General features: G+C 46.3%; 1 protein-coding gene across 1 annotated transcript in view; it reads right to left on the bottom strand.

Moving 5' to 3' along the window:
• LOC8053665 (radical S-adenosyl methionine domain-containing protein 1, mitochondrial) overlaps positions 1 to 16,374 on the bottom strand; it is a 47,139-nt gene extending 30,765 nt beyond the window's left edge. Inside the window, exons 1-7 of the mRNA XM_029972717.3 lie at positions 15,810 to 16,374; positions 13,125 to 13,177; positions 12,950 to 13,056; positions 9,011 to 9,140; positions 8,898 to 8,943; positions 6,544 to 6,711; positions 3,441 to 3,533 (exon numbers count right to left, since the gene is read on the bottom strand). Coding sequence (XP_029828577.2) covers positions 3,441 to 3,533; positions 6,544 to 6,711; positions 8,898 to 8,943; positions 9,011 to 9,140; positions 12,950 to 13,056; positions 13,125 to 13,177; positions 15,810 to 15,968 — 756 coding nt within the window. The 5' untranslated portion in view covers positions 15,969 to 16,374. The remainder of the gene's footprint in view (positions 1 to 3,440; positions 3,534 to 6,543; positions 6,712 to 8,897; positions 8,944 to 9,010; positions 9,141 to 12,949; positions 13,057 to 13,124; positions 13,178 to 15,809) is intronic.
• Positions 16,375 to 22,466: the final 6,092 nt, after the last annotated feature.

Here is a 22,466-nt window from a genome sequence, read left to right as displayed (position 1 = left end):
TGCTCTGTTGGTAGTGGAAATAATACCACCGGCTATTCCGATTCAGACTTCTCATACTTCTCAGAACTGAATTCAAAGGATGACAGCTTACCATCTGATGGAGAAGCACTGTAAAGTACCTCCGATTCGGAATCTGAAACTGCCGGAATGTTGCAGAAGCAAACTTGCCAAAATGGAACCGAATGGAAGAAAGGTGAAAACCTTTCGCCTTCAATATTTCCATCTGATGCTTCTAAACCTAAACAGCTTACAAGCACTGCACATGCCCCCCCCCCCCCCCCCCCCCCCCCCCTAGATGATTAAAAAAAACCTGCACATTGACCCTTTCTTTATATTATTCCTTTGGAAACAAAACCCAACCACTGGAAAACATCTTTTGGGAAACAAACTTGACCGTCAGAGGGTTAAAGGGTAACTTCAATTGACCCTCAATACCGAAAAACAAATGCAGCTCTCTTTAGTATCGCCTAGGAAGACCCCACGCCAAATATTTCAATCTACAGTCGCCAACCGTTTTTTCGGACTCTGATAATTCAGATTTGTTCTATATTTCGGACCTAAAGGCAGAACCGTGACTTACCCCATAGAAATAGTGTATATTCACGACCAATGTTTCGGACAGCTTGAAGTCCGAAAGTTTGATTATTCGGACAAAATTGTCGCGAGCGATCAGCGAAAAACACCATCGAGAAGCGGCCATTTTGAATTCTATGTTGGTTGCCAGTTTGAATTCTATGTTGGTTGGCTTGGTTTGGCAGCGCTACTTGAGCACTCCTGAGTCCTACCGCTAGGTGACGCTATGCTAGCCCTTTTTTTCCCATTTAGCTGCACGTCATCATCATCTTTATTATCATTTTGCTTTGTTTTTCGTACCTTCGCATCGCGAGTCGCCATTTTGCGCTCGTGGATTTGCACCTCTCATCTCGTTTGGACTAGAGCACTATATAGCTCCTTCCGAGCAGAGTAGCGCAATCTAGAACGCCGTCTCTTGGCGACTAGCAGCGAACGCCCAGAGGTTCCAACTCCGGTCAGAAATGCATGGGGAACGTGAGGAAATTGTTGTTTCTTCAGTGTTGTGGAGATGTACGGAACGACAATCGTTTTTGACATAATAAAGGAACATTTTAGTATAATTTACGCTGAGTTGTGTGCTAAGTGAGGACGTAATTTTTGTAAAAAAAATTGCATGAACGGCATCATGCAGCAGACGACGCGTCAACGTCACAGCGACGTCACAGCGTTCACATGACCCTCTCCGGCCAACCCAGAAAGTCTATCTCCGCTGCGCACAAAAATCGTCTGCTTCAAACGCCATTGCCTTGAAAATTGCATTCTCAAAATTTGCACACTCATCCAATATTCGGGAAACTTTGATAAAGTGTTTAGTGCTTTACCAACTTCACGACAGACTAGTTTCGAAAAGTGTGAACTTGGCGCTTATTTTTTAATCAGCTGTGTTGAGTCGACCTCCATGTATTCTCCCATAGGGCGGGCCGCCTCTTGGAACCCTGAGTACCACGTGACTCGCGCAGAGCTGCTCTGTCGGCCATGTTGTCGGCGAAACATGGGGATCAAAGGATTGCGCTACTCTGCTCCGTAGGAGCTATATAGTGCTCTACCGTAGTTTGGACAACGCTGGCTTGGACGTCATGGCCCCATCTGTTCTTCTGCTACTCGACCATAATGCTAGAGAAGAAGGCAGTGATTCTCAAGCTAACAGAAAGCTGTCGAACGGAAACGGAGGCGTAACCCCCAAAACAAGGCACGCAGGCGTAACCTGAACCAAGGCACTATTTACGGCTTTTTTTAAGCCCACTTGGAAGTAATAAAGGCAAGTTTTTCAATCTGCTGATTTTTCGGACTGCTCTATTATCCGGACGTTTTTTCGGTCCCTGCAAAGTCCGAATAATCGGTCGGCGACTGTATTAAGTATGTCTAAAAGTTTATTAAATCACCAAAATCTGCTAATGCTAACGGGCGAGCTGCGGCACGGTGAACAGCGCAGTCAATAGGGAGTATCACAAGGCGTCGTGCTTCAGTGCGGGCCTGCTATCCACCATCGCTGTAGATAACGTTGGCTGTGCTCTTCAATGCACTCAATGTGCATATGGATTCGTGCACAGGTGCATTTCTACCTGCATGTCGTCCTTGGCGTGTGACGTGTGGTGTTCTCGCAGTTCAGCTTCTCGCATTTGTTTTCTTTTATTGTTTGTTTATCTTTTGCTGCCCTTCGGTGTTGCCAAGATACCCCCTCTTCGAGGAGAAGGGGGTTGCCGCTGGGAATATGCAAGACAGGCGTGAGTGGCCCCGCTGCTCCGCCTTACGTGAAAAACATGTGTCCCCTTTCAAGGTGAATGTTGGACCCTTTTGCGGGGGTTTTCTGACAATACGTCCCGAGCGTCGGTCGAGGGCGCGTGCCGTCTGCGGGCATTTGTGAATGAATGTAAATAAGTTATTCCCTCAAGTAGCCGTTGTTGCCACTGGCTCGCCACCAAAGTCACGGTGGTGTTTCCCACCGAATGCTCGTGACGATCTTGTCCGTAAAATCTAACTTTCAGATTTCAAGCTGTCCAAAATGCAGGTTGTGAATATGCACTATTTCTATCGGGTAGGTCATCGGGTAGGTCATGGTTCCTTCGTTAGGTCCGATATATTGAACAAGTCCGAATTATCCGCGTCCGAAAAATCGGTCGGCGACTGTATATAGAAAACATGGAATTTTGTTGAGAAGGCGAGCCAGCTGGTGGGACTTCACGAATAGATCCAATATTGAAGCTTCAATATTGAAAAATATTGAAGATCCAATATTGAAAACAATCTCATATGCAGATAGCTGCATATGAGATTGTAGTAATGCCGAATTGCAAATTTTAGTGGCAGCAAACCCGGATTTACCGTTGTCGGAGGGCGTGCGTCGGAAGTGCGTGGAAAACTGCAGAGTTGGCCGCCCGCCAAACTTCTGCGTATCCAGCTATATGGACACTGACGAGGCAGGAATGGGCCTCCAGCGGACGCTCATTGCCTTTCGACGTGCTTCAGCTGCGCGTGCCCGCTCGAGGTGCACGAGATGCAGAAGCATTGTCGAATGTAAAACGCTCGCGCTGGAGGTGGGACAACTGAAGCTCCTCCCCGCCGTTCTCACCTCATCGGCGACCATAACTACGCGTCTTCAGACGCGCCACGTGTCAAAACGCCCCCAAGTCACTGCCTCGTGGCACTCCCCAAACACAGTCTGCTCATGCTCCGCGTTGTCGCAATAAAGAGGAGGCAGGAAACGACGGAGGGGAGGAGCGTCGCAGAAACGCGGCAGTTCTGCGTAACACGGTATCGATTGAGAGATTGAAATACAACCGCAAATTTTTTCCAGCTGCTGCCGCTCTCACGTTTAGTAGGTCGGTACAAAGAGGTTTTTCCCGTATGCAGCGCATGCTTATACTCACCTGGCTGCCCGCCTGCACGTCCTTGAAGAGTCGTGTGCCTCGCTCGAGGGTCAGCTCATACAGGGACACGTGGGCAGTGTCCAGGGTCAGCACCTGCACATCAAACGCGCATGCTGGAGGATAACTGCTATTGCTACTATGGTCGCTGACAGGATGAGAACAGCAGGGAAGGCTCTCAGTTGTCAGAGCGAGCTTCCTGCTTCCATAACACTTAGGCGTCTCGCGGGCTTCGAGTGTGCAAGCGTGGCCAGGGTACAGCAAAAGGCAACGAGCAAGTGCCAGAGGCCGGGCATTCGAAAGAGTATAGGTATATCGCATAGGTGCTCTAAATGCGTACCGTTTTTAGGCCCACTGTGACATCATGTCACCCCAGGACGTCTAATCACAGCCAGACGTCACAGTGCCACATGATGTTGTCATGCCACATGATTCTTACAGGGTCACGTGAAAAGAAAATTACACAAGCTCGATCACGCCAACAAAGACCAGGGAACACAAAATGTGTGGAGCACAATCTGCCGGCTCGCAGAACTACGTTGCAGAAAGTGACATTACGTGACTTGAGGTAATGTGAAACAATCACGGCAAGTCAATTTCCCCGCTAAATATATAGTGGGAAAATCGACTTCACGTGACTTGATGTCCGTGCGACGTCTACCGTATTTACTCGAGCAATTCGCAACTCCAGCAAAACGGACGCCGCCAAGCGGGAAAACCAGGAACCAGCCGGACCAGGTCGCTCCGCGCCCCTCCGCGTCTCTGGTGGTTTTCGCGGACACGTGTTGTCGGCGCGGTGGCGAACGATGTAATTTGACGAAGGTTCGAACATTTCTTAAGTTTGATGGAGTGTTCATTAGTGTGGTGAAGCCTCAGTAGATTGTTTCCTTCCATCACGTGTTTGAAAGCCCGTTTACTCCACAACACACAGTCACTTGCTTTCGATTTCTTGGATGGAGAGGAATCACGGAAAAACGTTTTGATTTCTTATCTGTCTCGAATCACATTCAAAGTGACGACTACTTGGTAACTGATAAGTGGTTTCTTTATAAGGATGTAGAACAGTGGCCTAAGGACGACAAACGAGGTGTTTCACTGGAGGGAGCACCAATGTTGCAGTCAAGTGAATGGGAAGGTTCGATTGTTGCTTTTCTTGAGTTTGGATGTGCTCGATTAGCTTCAAGTTTGAGCCACCCACGCCGGCCGGTTCATTGGCTATTCATCTTGGCTGCTTTTCGCTGAAAAAACCTCTGGACCACACTGAAGGAGCTGGGTTGATTTCGCAATTACTTGAATCAGGAAAACCTGCTCGCTGCATACAATTAATGAGGGAAATTATCTGTTTTCGAAAGGTGGGGGGACGCGTCTCGGAAAGTTAGAAGCTGTCACGGCATAAGGATCTATCACGCCTCCAATATTTATATTATACCCCCGTCGAAGCCAGCAGCAATATACGTCTACATTGCTCAGGTTGACCGGTCACAAAAAAATACTGATTTTATCCGTTCAGGATTCGAAGTCAAGTTCAATGCAGAGAGGTCTGAGTGAATCTCCGATGAAGACTCTCCTCAGTTTGTCCGCATTCGTCTCCGTTCTACCGGCTAGAACCATTTGGCTAAGTTTAAGTAGTATCTCTCCGTCTGTCAAATATACTTTTATTCAGCAGTTCACCTAATAGCTAGTTAAATAAGTTCATATTTCAACCCGAAGGTAATATCGCTTTAGTGGGACATAGTACGTAATATAATACATAAACCGCTCGTCAAAATGACTTCTCGATTGCTACTAAAACCTGAATTGAAATATGAGTATCAGCTGCTTAGTGAAGCGCCAGCGGGTTAACATGCTCCTTGGCACAAGAAGCGCGTGCTTAATTTTCGTAATTTTCCTTTTTCGGACAGATAAGTCCCATGGTCGAGGCATGCGAGTTAGTTGAAAATTACTCTCGTCGGAAGAATTCTGTAGCCATCGCCGCTTTCCTTAGATGATCAAAACTAATTAGAGTCTATTACCGTTTCTCCGGAGCCCATAGTTTCGGTTTTGAACGAAGCCTCCGAAAGAAAGTTTGACATGAAAAGAACCGGCAAAACAAAACTATGCTCGGCAAGTTTATGCGCACCGACTACACTTAACCGTCTCAGTTCGAATACCTGTAAAGTTGGGAATTAAACAAAAGAAAATCTGTTAAATTGAATGCGCCACCCGTTCAGGCGGCCCGGCCGAGCCGACGCGACCTGGACCCAGCCGCCATGTTCGTTTGGTGGTGGCGCCCCCTATAGGTCGCTGGAGTCGCGAATAGCCGCACTATTTATGAACAATGCCCTTCCGTCTGCTTTCCCGCAAAACTCATATATACCCAATCATCGCGTTGCGCATAAATTACACAGCGAATAACTAGATTGAGAACACGATTCTCCATGCAAATGCAATCTTCACAGAATGGTATCTTCACGTGAAGACGTTATCTCTGTCCCGTAAACCGCTGGAATCATGCTGTTGATTGAGGTGATTGGCAATTCGCATGCTCCGCAAAAAAGCAAACCCTCAGGTGTTCTTCATAAACAGTGCGGCTATTACTCGAGTAAATACGGTATTTCCCCGTTAAATCTAGCAGGGAGATTGACGTCAGTGACAATGATTTTCCCCCTTAATTTAGCGGGGAAATTGATGTGATGGTTCTCCGTGACGGTTCTTTGTGACAGTTTTCTCGTGGAATTCGGCCGACGAAATTCATTCAGTGTTAAAACGATGACCCGAGGATTTCCCTTTTTAGGACTCGTCACTATTCCATCATCAGTTGCGAACACTGGGCTCATTCTGTTCACCTGCACCAGCCTGCACCGGCGCAGAAAAGTGTAGCACAGCACAGAAAAGTGTAGCACGGTGCAGAAAAGTGCAGAGCATTGTTCTTCCGGTCGTGTTTTCAGGCAGGTTGCACTCGTAGATCAAAAAGGGCCGTGTGCATCGAGTGCAGCCGGTGCAGAAAAATAGAACGAGCCTATTGTGACGTCGTCGTCGGGGGTTCGTCGTCGAGGCTACATCTTGGGTACAGACCCAAAAACCGCAAAAGCCAACCTTATAAATGTGGTGCATTCAAGACTCTCACCAGTTCGAGCTCACGGAGCCACTGCTGCAAGTCCTGTCCTGGACGCCCATACAGCACATCCACCGAAACGCGGCCTGGAAACAGGCACTCCGCCTCCTCAACGCACCTCAAGGCGTCCTCGCTGGTGTGGGTGCGACCCAGCCGGGAAAGCTCCTCATCCTGCAGGCACTGCGTTGGGGGGGACACAGCAACGGGTGACTGCATTAAACCTAAAACCCTGCTCCCTTTATCTGGCTGCTGCCAAAGGGGATGTAATGCAATAGAATCGGGATCCTTCATACTTATTTTATTTCGTTTGGTGTTCCCTTAAATCACCTGCAGAGGGCTTTACATCAGGGGTGACGAACTATCAACACACATGTTAACCAACATTTAAAGAAAGAAGCTGTAAAACATTTTTTTTTTTATTTATATAGCGATACTGGGCATAATTAGGCAATACAAAATAGCACAAAAGAGTCACAACAATTTGTTAACGAAATTTCTTGGAGCACAAAAAAACATTTTAGCTAGGGAGGAACCAAATGCAAATAAAGAATCTGCATCATATCACAAAACTTTCAAACGAAAAAACAAAAAAAAAGAAGAGATACTGGGGTATTTTGAAATATAAGCCAGCAGAGGCTTTGCTAGGTAGTTTGTACCAATCGACAATTGTTCTGGGAAAATACGAATTCTTGTACAGGTTAGTTATTGCGAAGACAGGCGTTAAGCTGGGTGAATGACGAGTCTAATGCGTTTCACGTTCGGTGTAAGGTAACGTTTGGGTTGAATGCTTAAATTCGATAGTGAGGAGAACGCAGGAATTTTAACCGAACTGCTTTCCGTCGCAGACCGAGAGCAGTCAGCTTGGATAGACGTAACATATCCGATAGGGAGTCAAATCTGTTAAACTGTTTGTAAATAAATCTCAATGCTAAGTTTTGTATCTTCTCAAGTTTGCCTACATCTTTTTGTGTGGCGATCTCATACTACGAAAGCACAAACTATGGCAGGTTGAATGATCCTTAAGTTTTTTTTAGTTCAGTCGATGCCTCGTAAATCTTCCTTTTGCCAGGATGTTACATTTCATACAAGGCACTGAGTGCATTTTTAAAATATATTTTATTTATTATTAAGGTAATAAAATAAATAAAATATATTTTATTTATTATTAATGCACCGAGCGCATTTTTAAAAATCGGTTGGGTCCTGTAAGGTTACAATGTCATCTGGGAGCGAATTCCAGTCCGGGACTAATAACTGCAGCGAAGGGAATCTAAAGGTGGTAGCTCTAGGAATAGTGAGGTGGGGTTTGCATGAGTTATCTGTGCACGAGGAAATATGACTGGCAGCTAGACAATATATATATCTCTCCCGGACCCTCGACAATACCTACATATCTTAAGACATATGTTGAGCTCAGTGCTTTCAATCTGTCTTAGCACAGCACTGTTTTCATGTAAATTCTTTCAAAGTTGAACTGCTGTATCACTATACCCAATTCAAGTTTTCTCATTAAATTTGGCGGGGAAATGCTTCTTGGAAAATTTGGCGGTGAACCTGAGTGCGTGCATCACACCGAATCAGGCTCACTCAGTGGAAAAATTTAATCGATGGTCTAGTTTAGATTTACCCCAATTCAATTTCCCCACTCAATTTGGGTGGGCATCCCCAAAATTGAGAGGGAATTTTGGGGTGGTGAGTGTTCACCCAATATTTGGAAATTATCTTGAAAAACTTGCGGACAGCCACTTGTCAGGTCTAAGAGGACAAAGTTCAGAAGGGGCACGTGATAGGGTGGGCTTTACTACTTTGCACCGGGGTGCATGGAGAAGTGCACGGCAATGAGCACCTTGGTTAGCTCAGTAGGCTCGGAGGTCTGGGGAATGCACTTGGTATTATGTCTTTGCTTAGTTCTCGAAGACCTCAAAAGTAGAGGGTGGACAATTACTGTAACATGGACAGATGGCTGGTATTAACATAATTTTTCCAACTATAGTCCGCATACTATACATATGTGAAAGTAAAACTTTTATGCAGTGTAGACTATGTACAGGTGCGGACTACACAAGGAATCATCTTTTCTAGATCATTCATTATGACGAAAGCATTTTTATTACAATTTATGTATGACACAAACTTTCTTGGGAGCTAATAATTTGTCAAGGTGTACTGTGTGTGAGCATTTTTTATGTGCGGACTACGCACCGGGTGCAGGCTATGCAGCAGGTGCAAACTATCTAATTGAAAGCTTTTTATTTTTCACCCTTTCGTGAATTACATGCGGGGTGCAGACTACACGCTGGGTGCGAATTACAAGCCGGGTCTGGAAAATACAGTGTGTGGCAACTTCTCCAAAAGAGCATTCTCACCTGAATTCCCACGGAGACCCGACTGACTCCCGCACGCTTGAAGTCCCTACAGCAAAGTGTCTCGGTTACAGCTATTGGTCGGGCAAGCCGACATGGCTCTGGGCCCGCTTCACCTCAGCGTCTGCCTGGCCGCGGGTGTCGGGTTGCACTCCAGAGTCACCTCAAGTCCGGGGTCTGGGCTGAGGGAAGACACCACCCCCAGAAGTCTCTCGATGTCTGCCGGCCTCATCAGACTGGGTGTCCCTGCAAGGCAACTCTCGAGCATCATGCTTCCAGTCCGTGTAGAAAAAGTATTTCTCTTTCTTTGGAAAAGCATACTTATCTGTCGTAGTGAATTTGTTACATAGGTTGAGGAAAGCAGTGTGATGGTTGCTGCTTTTGTAGTTATTTAAAGCTCGTGGCAAAAAGATAGAATTATCAGGGGCACTTTGTACAAGTTGTTTTCCACACAGATTGGCCACGAGTGCTGAGTCGGTGTTCAACAGGACTAAAGTTCAATTGGTGCATCGCTGATCGAGCCCAAGTCCCAGCTGAACACTGAAGATGAGGCGTTTGGCAATGTGAGCCAAGCAGTGCGTTAGAAACAGAAACAAATAATTCGAGTTGTTGACCCCATGGGTAAAATTCTAAACTTGGCCACTAGGGACGTGACTGTAACGCATTCGACGTAGAGGATGGAACAAATGCTGCGACCGACTCCCAAGTTAAAGGGAAGCTACGGAGCTTCTTGGAAAAAATGAGTTAGAAGTGAATTCTAGTGCATTTTTACCCCGTGAACCCGAATACCCAAACCATTTGCTGCGTAAGTATTGTTAAACGCGAGAAAAACGCGAAAGACAGTCGCTGTCCGTGACGTCATCGACGGCTCTTTTGGCTGCCCAAGGCTAGGGAGGCGTGGCTTCAGCCCTATTTTGAAATTGCTCTTGTGGCTCTCCGGCGCGTCGCATTGAAATATAATTTTGATATCTGTTATTCTAAAGGCCAAATGAACGCAATTCAAGCGTTTTTTCTCAAATGTAGAAGTGCCCCATCTTCCCTTTAAGGCGAAAAGGCCGTGTCGTCTGCTCGTGTCGTCGGGCTCGGGCTGATGAGCAACTTTGTTGTCTTCGTCGGTGCCGACAATAGACCAATTCCCCAATTGTGGTTGCTAGACCTCTATGTGTATAGGTGTCCAGTTGAGGACAAAACCAACAATGCAGCAGGAGAGTCAGGCCTTGCACTACAAACATGCATCATATTGTTGGTAAGAGGAACCAATTTCACCAAACGCTGACTGGTTGCCAGACCAGTGGCTATCAACATCATGCTATCCGACCTTGAAATTCTTGACGGTGTCATGCTCAGCTGTGCTGCTGATAGCCTGATGTTGACAGCCACTAATCGTGCAACCTGACAGGAACTCGCCACGGGCACGACGTACGCCTTGTCTGAGGCCGCACTCTCCAGTAGCTTCGTTGGCTTTGTCGACAACTGTATGTGTGGGTGTGTTTTGTTTCAGCATAGGGGGGCAGCCCGTACCGCTCCACCTTAGCACAAGTTGTCAAAGTGCAAAAGCTGTGCCTTGCGTAAGTCATTTAAAGCGGAGGAGTGAAGCATGTGAGAGCTTTCGAGGGGGGGGGGAGAGGATTTAGTATGATGTCGCATGCATGACTTGCCGAGGCCATTGCTTCCGCAGTTCGCCAGGTTATGCTGACACATATAGCAGGCACGCTGCATAATTCTTGAAACCTATCTGCCTTGCCCCACTTACCATCACATGCACTCATTATTAATAATTTCTGCATCTCGAGTTACATAACTGTGGCTTTCTAGTGTGATGACAATACTTTGCTTGTAACTAAACCGCATGAACACCTTGAGCCATAGTTGAGAACTTTCTACACTGGCTTTCTCTAAAACCATTACAGTGAAATGCAGCGTATGCTGGCTTGCTGATTGCCAAACTCTTATTTGACCTAATTAGCTTCTCATGTCTCACGGGGGTAATAGTGTGTTCTTAAATGAGCTCTGCAATCACTTTTAATGTTTTCATCTGTTACTTGTGGTGGTAAGGGTCTCTTATGATGGACGCTGCCCAGAAACTAGTGACTGGCCAAACTTTTGCCGAATCGAAAATTCGGTGCTGAATCTTAGGGTTCGGCAAAGCCAAATTTTTGCCGAACTTTTCTAAAGATTCGGCAAAGATACATTGTTGCCAAACCTAAAAGGAAATATTGTTTTTTCATGCAAAAAAAGTTTTTAGGTTTTTTTTTAAATGCATATTGATGCAGTTATTATTATAAAATGTGATGTTACACAAGATAAATGTATCAGTGTCATTTCTGAGTGTTTACCGGTAATTTTAAAGTGACTTTCTGCAGAAGCGGAGCAACAACGGGGTGTATTAGTGGCAAGTGCAGCCATGATACGCGAATTTCGGTTTTGAGGTTTGATCAGCGCAAGCCTGCAACTGTGTATAGTTGAAAAAAAAAGGTGGTAACACTATGTTTTATACTTCTTCTGCGAGTCACCATTTCGTGCGTGAAAATGAATGCAACGGCTGTTGAGCCTTCACCAGAAGAGATAGCAATGTTATTGTAAATATACATATTTTTCGATTTGGGTCACTTCAGCTTTGCATGGAAGTGTGCGTTCCATATTCACAACGTCTCGTTTTTAACTTCTAAAATGCCGGTTTCTGATGTTAAAATTTACAAGACATTTAGGAAGATGGGAGGAGTTAGGAATGTTGAATGTGCAATGTCGAGCATGATAGTTTTGTTTAGTTTTATATGAATAGATGAAAACCATGAAATAACACTAATTAAAAAGCTATATTATTTGTTTTGGCACAAACTACTCAGGAACCGAAAACAGGATTGCTATAATGGCAAGGAGTGCTTTAAAGTACTTGACAGTCAATGTTGCAACTACCTCATTGCATCACTGGAAAGATGAAATCAAAATCTTGTTATCCTGAATGTGCAGCACCATTTGTCCCTTCTGCAGTGGACTGCATTATTTTTGCGTCCATTTCTGGTCTATCTGCTGTCCTTGAGGCAGAAAATATTGAAGAGGACCACACTCACAAAGGTTGACAAACACACAGTTACCATGTGGCCTACTCTGCACCTCGCCGTAACCGCTGGTAGTACTACACTGTATGATGGCAACCGTACGACCGCACGTCCATTTGCAATCCATGGCCCTGTCGCGTTCTTCGCCCATGCGCAGATGTTTGCCGAATTTTGCTGAATCTTTGCCAAACTTTCCTTCAAAAGCTTGGTTTGCCGAATCCAATGTTTGGCAGATTCAGTTCATCACTACCAAAAACCAAACTGAAAGTCTCAGAAATAAGCGTATGTTACAAGTAAGGTCACACAAGCGGGCGGTGACAAGTGTGTACAATTACTGCAGTACCAACATCACATGCAAACAGAAAGCTCAACTAAAAAAAGCAGAAAGTGAACATACAAATGCTTCCACCATTCCAGGTGGAAGCATTTGCTCTCTTTCAAGTCGTTACTACCAACCTTCCCGTCCCACGGGAGAAATTTCATGTGAGCTGAGCAACTTCGAAAGACCTGCCATGCAGCTAATTGGCCAGTGTTTTGGTCACCTCATTGACTGCTAGAATGTTCACCAGTAATGTCACACAACTTGAGCTTTCGTTTCGTATTTGAAAACTAAACCTGCTTAAAGTCTGAATTTCAAGTGCATGTTTCTCATGTTTCTAGAAATCAGTTTCTGAAAACTTGGAAGCAGCCCACCAATTACTGCAACTACATGCCGCAAGACTCAATTAGACCAAATGTAACGGGAAGGACATTTTCTCCAAATGACTAAACACAGTTTTGTTACTGTATCTTTGTTACAACAGCACCACGTTTGCTAAGCTTTGTATTGAAAACATCATTCCACTGCAAAACCTTTTCAATTATTTAATCGGTTAATCTCGAACATACTTCCAAAGGCATGGCAATTTCAGAGGCTGGCTATGTAGCGTGTTCACGCAGCCAATGTATACAAAAAAGGTAATTGTAAACACCAAAGGAAAGTGTGGAGACTCTTACCACCGCCAAAAAACACCGAGGTGACCTGGGAGATTCCGGCAAGTTCGACAATCGTTGTGAACTCCCTGATGAGGCACTCCATCATCCCGGTGTGGTCCACGTTTTGACTGGAAATTAATTAAAACTCCCATGATTGATTACTTAGTACTAGAATTCTATGACCATCACATCCTACCTCACATACTTGTTGAAGTTGCAGTATGTGCACCGTTTTTCACAGTAAGGCCACTGTTATAAAAAGAAACAAACAAAAAAAAACCACATGTTAGAGCAAAGCAGTTGATACATTTTGTTTTACCGTAACGATAAAGAGTGAACGCTATGGCCCCTTCGACCCAATCAAAGCGACGGAGGTGAAGCACGTGACGGCCATTACCAAAGTCAGGGCAGGCAAGAGCGTAGCTTAAGCAGTTGGAGAAGAGAAGGAGGTATTCCCTTCTTGCCTGTACCCTCTTTCGTGTCCAAGAGTCGCTAGCCCGTCACTCAAAATTTATGTAATATTGGCTTTCCTCTGTCTCTCAACCGCCCATGGACTTGACAGCATGGTGCACAACTAAAGACATAGGGTACAGCAGTCATATGTCTCCCTTTGACACACTGATTGGATCAGTGTGATCATAGCCTTTGCTGTTTGCCAAGTGACAGTGAGATGAAGCGCAGAATGGGCCAGACACTTTCTAGAGAAGGGATTCAATTACTGAGATTAGAGAACAAAGAACAAGGCTGTCTCAAACACCACTGTCAAGACGCAGCTGAGTTTGAGATCGTTTCGTGTTAGTCCCCTTTGATCCCTCGTCCCCGAGGTTTCACAGTATTAGGAATCCAATCAATGCCGCTGCCTTAATAAGCTGAGATTCAACAGAGCAGAGAGAGCAGGAGAGTGGGAGAGTTTTTGTTAAATTTCCGATTCTATAGATTGCGTAAGTGGCATTTGCTGCACAGCTCGCTGTTACTGACATAACCCACGAACAGTACTGCTCCACTCAGGCACGTAGCCAGGATTTTGTTTCGGGGGGGGCCCGCCCACGACAAAATGCTGTATGAGGGGGGGAGGGGGAGAGAAGGCCCCAGCAAATGAAAAATTTTGGGAGGGGGGGGGAACCATGAGCCCCATGCCCCCCCCCCCCCCCCCCCCCCTGGCTACGTGCCTGGCTCTACTGCTTTCGTGTGAAGGCAAGTAAGCATAGCTCTTCAAAATTCCTGACACAGTTTGCCTAAGAGGGACACTGCCATCCCCCAAAAAATTTTGTTTATGTTTCGCCAGGCGATCTATTACAGTGTCAAAATACCCAATCAGTATTTTGATACAACATCATGTATATTTATAATAAAGTCTTAAAACGAGACTGCTCGAAATCGAAACTGACTGGGGAGTAAGAAGTTACCGGAAGTCACCTGACCGTGCTACTTTTTTAAAAATTATTATTCAATGTATTTGCAGCTTTTTAGGAGCCATAAAAAATGGGTATCATATTTTTTGTTCATTTTTAGTATCGAGTGTATGCCTTCGATGACCCACGACTTTGATTATCTTTTGGTGGTTGTGTCTAAACCATATAAAACAGCACGTGACCACGGAAAAGAGTGAGCACGACTCAAACTGGCCAGTCCTCGATCGGCGGTTTTTGGGCAGAAAGAAAACTAATTTTGACCTACAAACTGTGGTCTGGGTAGGTGGGCTTTCATATGTCATGTACAAATAAAAACTTTGGCAATCATAAATACACTGTCAGTGTCCCTTTAAGAGGTCGCAGCACAGATTCTTCCACAAAAAATGGTCTTCGATTTTTTTTTTTTGCATAAAAATTAAACATTTGAAGACAAATCTTGTGAAATGCAGATGTCCATGCACCACCAGTCCTACAATAAAACAGCACCCGACAGTGTGGTGCCCCGTGATTTCACGAGGCCTCTTGACCTCCGTTTGCCCTTCTGACCTACAGAGGATGTTTCGGCACCCTCTGGCAGTGGTTGGGAGTATGTTCTTGCCGATTGGTCATAAAAGACGGAGCTCTTTGCCCAGAACGTCAGCACAGGACTCGGGCAAGTGCAAAGTCGCAGAGGTATGGTGTTTCGATGGCTGATGCCACAGGTTCGACAAGTGTCGGCCCGTGGATCAGGAATAGCTCTTTGTGAACCGTGTGGCACGGGACGATTGTACCGCTGCCGTAGTTAGCCCATGTGTTATCGATAGACATAGCTGGTCTCGCGCTGATTGAGGGTATAATAAACAGGAGCATGTAATGTTGACACTTCGTGTTTACTATAGCAGGTGGCACGCTCTTTGGTGTGTGGCAGGCTAGCGCACGGAGCCCGAGTGCTGCACTATTTGCTGAAAATACAGCAGTCACGCTTCCACTTCCTACCTGGTCTGACGTGTTGTACTTTCCTCGGTGTGCCCGCTTGGCCCAGGGCCACCGGCTTTTCATTGTCCCGCGTGCCACGCCATGGAAGTTTTTCTATTTCCTCACAGGCTAGAGTTTCAAAGTGGCCGCCCACCAGCACTACTGAGCAGAATTCTGCTCCTCGGTTGTTCCGTCTGTCCCTCTTCGAACTCTGAGTGCGGATAGTGGGACAACCGGTTGTTTCATGCATTTATGTGTTTGATTTATGCTTTTTGGACATATAGTCCGTTTCCCAAAATTTACTCGATTCTACTCCGGGAGGGTGGGCACGTATCGCTGCCTATCAGCAGTCTACGATCTAGGGAAAACCTGCTCTATCCGCGCTCAAAGTAAAGGCACGAGCTCTTGCTAACAACGCAAACCTCTTGCGCTAACATCGCAAAGCTCTTGCGTACGATCTACGCAAAATCCCTGTTTCCAGAATGGGATGCGCAAAAGGAAGCGCTGGTACTCACGTGAACATAGAGCGAGCTGCTGTTCGACTTGGCGTGGTTGTGATACCGTCGTAAGAGACGACGTGCTTTGCGGGCATCGATCACGTCAAGGTATTGCAACAAGGGAGCAAGTAAAAATCTCGCACAGCACGCGCGGCTGAGCGCGTAAGTGCACTGCATGATCGACGCAAAGAGGGATGAGCGTTTACTTTATGAATCACCGAGGATAGCCGCTCTCTCCCGAGCCCAGGACTACAGCAAACTCAAGCAACAAAACAAATGCACACGAACTTCCTCACTTGAACTGCCAGTATCCTCGTGCTCAATGTTATTCAGCGCGGTCAAGTGGCAGACATGTCGGAAAGTGGGGAAGGCTGACGCGGCTGACGTGTCACGTGCTGTAAATAGACTCACATGAATAAGCTTTGAAAACATAAACACTGAAAATAAATATCACGCGAATAGAAACTAAATTTAGGCGAAGCATTTTGCCCTTAATAAAAACTAGACGTTGCTCACGTGCGGTCGAGAGCGAGACGCGGCCCGCGGACGCGCGGCGCACTACCGCCGCCACCGCTGCGTCGACACGACGCACACCGGCTCAAGCCAATCGCTCGGCCGCTCCGCTGGGCGCGGTTTTCAAACAAGGTGGCGGCAGAATTTTAAAGCGATAGCTGTACGGGCGACACTTCGCGGAAATTTTGACGTCGTCCGTTGTCATCGCCTCACGCGCGAAGGAAAAAAAAACCCTTCTTTTCTCCGCTCTTGGCGCGAGGCCATCTAAGTCGGGTTTTCCCGTCGGTTCCACAGCGAAAAGAGAGTAGAGCGGGGAGCCCCGGCATCCCGCCAGAACGACGCGACAAAGGGAGAGTCTTCCGGTCGTCTGCTTGAAAGATTAACGTGGAAGTTTAGGCTAGTTGGTATTTCATGATTAAATGCTTGAAAGACTTGTTTTCAAACATTACTCGCGTTATGCGAAATCACACTTTCGCAGTTACCAGTTGATACGCGTAAAGTTGGATGGTTTTAGAAACTCCCACCGCGCTGACTGGTGGCAGACGTCTCTCCATGAGGTTAACCACGACGGCTATGAGAATTAACCACGTCGCACCTCCGTCCTCAGGTAAGTGACGGCACCATTCCACCCGCATTGCGAGACCGTGCTACACCTATTGCTTTGTTTCTTCGCACCAGGGATGTAAAGGTGGGTGAGGAGGAGTGGCAAATCCTGTGCGCCGACATCTGTCGTCAACGTTACTAAAACCCTCAGCTGGGAATCTCACCCTTGAAACCTGGGCCGCTGGCGTCCACCAAGACCGAGCTGAATACGATAACAGCGCCACCCTATAGCGGCGAGTTGAAACATGAAAGTTGTTTTACATAGTTACTGCGAGATCGCCCTGCGAGATGGCGCCACCAGCCCTTGCCCGACTCGACGTGCAGCCGTGCAGTGCCCAGAGTGGACGCTGCGGGGAGAAATGGCTGCGTTGCGATCGCGACTAGCTCGGTTCTTGAGTACGGATCGGAGCCACTTTTTTAAAGCAGGCTCTATGGCAGTTTCCCAACTTAGTGGTTCTAGTAACGCTGTCTGGAGTCGAGTGCAAGATCGCGAAGGAGCTCGATAGATGGATGGATGGTAATGGCTATATACCCTTTGTAACCCCTTTGTAAAAATTACGAAATTACATTTCGTAATTTTTTTTTTAATTTGCATACATTTTGTTTTAGCAACCCCCCCCCCCCCCCTTTTTTTAAAGTGTTTCCATTGCTTATTTTTATCTGCATTTTTACCCCTCCTTAGATCTTTTCCACCAATCTCCCAATCTCCTCTTAGCTACCGCAATTCTTTCCCTATCCATTCGTCCATCCATGCTTACAAATCCCAGTGCTCCCTCCAAATCCGTAGTCTCTCCCCCCCTTCCCCAAGAGGGGGCGATGAAGCCACGTGCACCTTAAAATTACATGTTCTATAGTTTCCCTTACGCGGTTGTATATTCCGCATAGAGTGTCTATTTCCTGGAATTTAGCCCTTTTCGTTCTTAGCGCCCCCGTTGGAGCTTCGAAGAACAATGAGCTCCCCAATGAATTATCATACAACTGTTCCTCCTTCATTTCTTGTTTTTGTGCCTTGTATATTGTTAAAGCTGATTTCCCCTGCATTCTCTCCTCGTATACGATTTCCTATCAGATTCCTTTACTCCCTTTCTACTGAAATGCTCTGATCGGCCCCATCTCGTTGAATGTATTTAAGTCTCAGCTTGCGGGTTCGGTTTGTCCACTTAGTGTTTAGACTTTTCATACTTGCACACTTTCGCTGCCCACCGTGTATCCTCAATTTCAGCTAGTCTTTGTTCAAATTTTACTTTACTGATCGCTTCTCTACTCTCGAAAGATGCCCACCCCATATCCCCCTGTGCTCCTTCATTTGGTGTATTCCAATGTGCCTCCAATGGGCGCGTTCAGTAGCGGCCCCGGAGTCAAGGAGTCACTGACTCCTTCCACTGGACGGCCAAAAGTCACTTCCGGTGCACGTAACTCCGGGGCTTCGGAGTCAAGCTCCGAAGCACCGAGTCCGGAGACGGTGCACGTAGAGTCAAAGGAGCTAAAATGACGTCATTTCCTGACTGGCGACGATTTCCGGCGCTAAAAGAGGAAACAACAAACAATATGGCGGGATAAACTGCTTCGGTTCTGTCGCGGGTGCGCGGTTCGCTCGCTTTTGTTAATGAAAAGTGCTCTAGGTAAGACGAATAACGCTTTCGAATATCTTTTTCAGGTAAGGCTCTTTTGGAAAATGCATTGGACAGTATTTTGTTTGGTTTGAATATGCTAATAAACAACGCAAACGTTCATTTGACGCTGTGTCTTGATCACCGTTGCACGGAAACTCGGTAATTGACGATAGTCCTGTCCGCGCTCAACAGAGCAAAACAGGGTATGAACGCGACTTTGGAAGCCGTTTGGACACTCACGCAGAGCATGATACCGATTAATGTTTTGTTTGCGTAGCTAAATCGGGGTGCACGTTGGCTGAGGCTCGCTTCGGCCGACAAAACCTTGATCGCCGAGCGCGGCCGAACTTCCCGTGTGTATACGAATACATTTTATGGGAAGTTCGTTACGAAGGGCAGAACAAACTTATGGCCGTATAAAAGTATCGCAACCGGCGGGGTAGATTTGCTGAGCTCTGTATTTTGCGTGTGCTGACGACGTTTCTTGTCGGCTTTTATAACAGTAGCTGCCTTTGCACCGCCAAGCGAAGGGCTCGATCGCGTTGCATCGCTTCGAACAGCAGCGCTGATGTGTACAATCACCCGCTTTTTCTTCAACCACCTTGTAAAGACTTTTTCAATACCGGGGTCAAATAAAAGCGATCGTGCTCGCCATCGTCTGCTTCCAGTTTATTCGGAGACCGTCTGGCGCAGGGGAGGAAGCGGAAGTTGCGTAGAAGCAGGCTTGGAACCGCGGGTTTTTTTGCCGTTCAGTAGGCGCTCCGATGACTCCAACTCGAGGCACTCCGTTCGGAGGCAAGGGAGGCGCTACTGAACGCGCCCAATGCCAACCTACCCACACTTCTCTGCTGTATCTCTAAACCTGCCTGGATCTCTGACGTCATACACAATATCGCATTCCCAAATGACAGTCCTGGCCAGTGTTGGGAAGTACTCTAAGTACATTGTACTTCAAGTACTACTTCAAGTAGGTTTAGGAAACTTGTACTTTACTCTAAGTACATTCACTGAGTATGTTCTTGTACTTTACTTAAAGTATTTTTTTCTGGTACTTTCCGACGAAAGTACAATTCCCGACTTCAAAGTACATTCCCCAAATTTGGTTTTGTTAAATTTGTATTACGAAATGATGCTTTGCCAACTTCGAAGAAATACTGGGAGGGATATTCTACTCTCACCAGAAGCGTGAGCAGACGACACATCGCTCTTTTTTTTGTGTGTGTGTTTATACAGCCTAGAACTTGGTCTGCCTCACAGGGGCGACGAGTCTCCCAGCTGTAGATGAGAAATTTAGCCAGTGCGGTACAGCCGCTAGCCTGGGGTCTTTCACGTGCATCACGCAGTAGTGATACACGACCGCACGCCGGTACGATGCTCATCCAGATCGAAACGGGCAGGGGTGGGGCTCGAACCCAGGATCCCTGGGTTCTGCAGCGCGAGCTTTCGCTCCACGTGCTCCGAGCTGGTGTGCGCTAGACCACTCGGCCACCGATCCCCCGACACATCGCTCCGTTTGTTCTGGGTGCGGCTTTCCCGAAGCTTTTTGAACTCTCGCTACTTCTCCGTCGGCCAGCGCAAAGGAGGAGGTTTAAACTATTAGGGGAGCAAAATTAATAATAATGTAGCACCTGAGACTGTGGTTTGGAAAAATTAAATTTTCAGGTCGAAGTAAAAGACAGCGGAGGAGAACGTCAGAATGTTTTGAGACATTCTTTTTTGTCTTTTCCTTCTATTTGAAAGTTCCTTAATTTCTTTTTGCACCCCAATCTCGGGTGTCACATTATGACTAATTATCACCAGTTTGCTTGCACACTCACTGTTTTTTTGCTTTTTTTTATTAAGGAGAGGACACTCCTTTATGAGAGGATTGCTTGCAGAGGTTACGGGGCTGACGTCAAGCTCTCTCCTACATTTAGCCCCATTGTGTGCAACAATCCAGTGCAAGGGGCGCCAAATTCAAAAGAGGGACTTCTGAATTTGGCTCCATTCCTGAAAATAACTTCTCTGTGGCAAATTCACTTTATCAAATATTCGCCGCTGTTCTTGAAAACAGGTCATGCACCCTAGTACCCCTGGAGAATGCATACCAGTTAAAAATTACTGTATATGGGGAATGAAAGGGCATCATGAAAGATTGTGTTAAAATACTTGCACCTTAATTACTCTGAAAGTACATTGTATTTATAGTACTTTACTTCAAGTAGTATGTTGCATCCAGTGTACTTAATACTTTCCTTAAAGTACATCACGTCTCATTTACTTTGTACTTTACTTGAAGTACCTTTTAGATGTACTTTACCCAACACTGGTCCTGGCATCATGACATCCTTCCATACACCCCTATCGACTTCATATCTGTTGTAGTTCCAGAGTGCCCTGTGTTTCACAATCTTGTTTCCCCTTCTTTATTACAATATCTTCATGTTCTTTTAGATACGTTCTTCCCTCACTTAACCATACTCCCAGATATTTGTACTCTTCTACGTGTTCTATCACTGTGCCCTGTATCTCCAGTGGTTCCCCCTTCTCGTCGTTGAAAACTATTATACCCAACTTGTCCTTACTGAAGTTTAGGCCTAAACTACCAACTAAACTAAACTTCCCTGCAGCAAATCCTAATCAGTTCCCGTATTGTCTCACGACTTTCTGCTACGAGTACAATGTCGTCTGCATACATTAACCCTGGCAATACTTGATTGATAAGTCCTTCCTCCAAGTAAGTTAGGTCAAAACCTAGGTTGCACTGCTCTAATCTTTTTTCCATCTCACGAGAAGAAACCAATGTTGCCAGCTGAAGGACGACAGTCGCAATCACTGATCAGTCGGAGTTCGGACAAGTGTAGGAGTCGTGCATAGGCGGATTGTACGACAACTACGCTTTTCTGATGTCAGGAGGACTTGCTACGAAGATTGGTCCGAGCGCTGCTCGACTCCGGAATAAGTTTTCTTAGGGTCACAGTGACGCAAAAGGAAAAACTCGAGGTTCTCAACAGGTTTCGCCATGAGGGCAATCACAGGCCTGCCAAAAATTGCACTCATCAAGGAACAACACAAAGCAGCTCAGGTAAACACCATCGAAGAGATCGCACAAGAAATGCAGATTTGTCAGTACAACAGGCTGGAGAAGACATGGCACGGACGCATCATATTAGAGAAACTAGGCAAAAAGACATTCCAAGCAACCAACCATCGCAGCCTCCGTGGGAGGACAACCAGTCGTCTCCCTTAAACCCATACCCATGAATCAAGGTGAAGGGCACAGAAAACGTCGCACAGCTGCAGCAAAAAGAAAAAAGAAAAAAAACTCTTGAAGACTTTGGAAGCCTTAGGGAACAGGAAGACGTCGAAATCTAATAGATTTATATATACTGTATACGGACGCAGCTAGAGACAATGACGGGAGAGCGATCGTAGCCTGGTTAGCAGAGAGCTCCTGCAAAAAAGAGTAAGCTCGTACCAATCACACCCAGCACAAAAACAGCAGAACTGCTGGCCATCCAGTTAGCAATGGACCTTTTGTAGAAACATCGGCTCGAGAGTAAATGGTTCCAGTACCCTCTCTCTCTCTCTTCCTTCTGGCCGAGCAAAGAGGGAAGATGGTTTGGTTGTGTCGACTTCGGGGTGGAAGATTGCGCACGATGGGGACAAAGGCGAGTTTGGGGGAGCCGTATCTAGGTCACAGCGCCTCAATCGGTCAGCAGGATGCAGTTGACGTTTTGAGTGTGGAGCGGGTGGGCGAGGCCTTGCGCACGCGTTGTTTAGTCGCCACTTAGCCTCGAACCCAGTCGCGTGTCTAGGTGGCAGCATATATTCGCCAAGAGGTCCATTGAAGCTCATGTAGAAAGCACCAACAAACACCTGTGCGTATTCACCGACTCGAAGGTAGCGGTTAAAGAGTGCCTTCACATAGGCAGCAAGAACAATACTACACGAAAAATCAAGAATT

Source organism: Ixodes scapularis, unplaced genomic scaffold, assembly GCF_016920785.2.
Source record: "Ixodes scapularis isolate PalLabHiFi unplaced genomic scaffold, ASM1692078v2 PGA_scaffold1__304_contigs__length_218370807, whole genome shotgun sequence".
Taxonomy (NCBI): domain Eukaryota; kingdom Metazoa; phylum Arthropoda; class Arachnida; order Ixodida; family Ixodidae; genus Ixodes; species Ixodes scapularis.
Note: the sequence above shows the minus strand (reverse complement) of the source record. Positions and strands in the feature narration are given on the sequence as shown.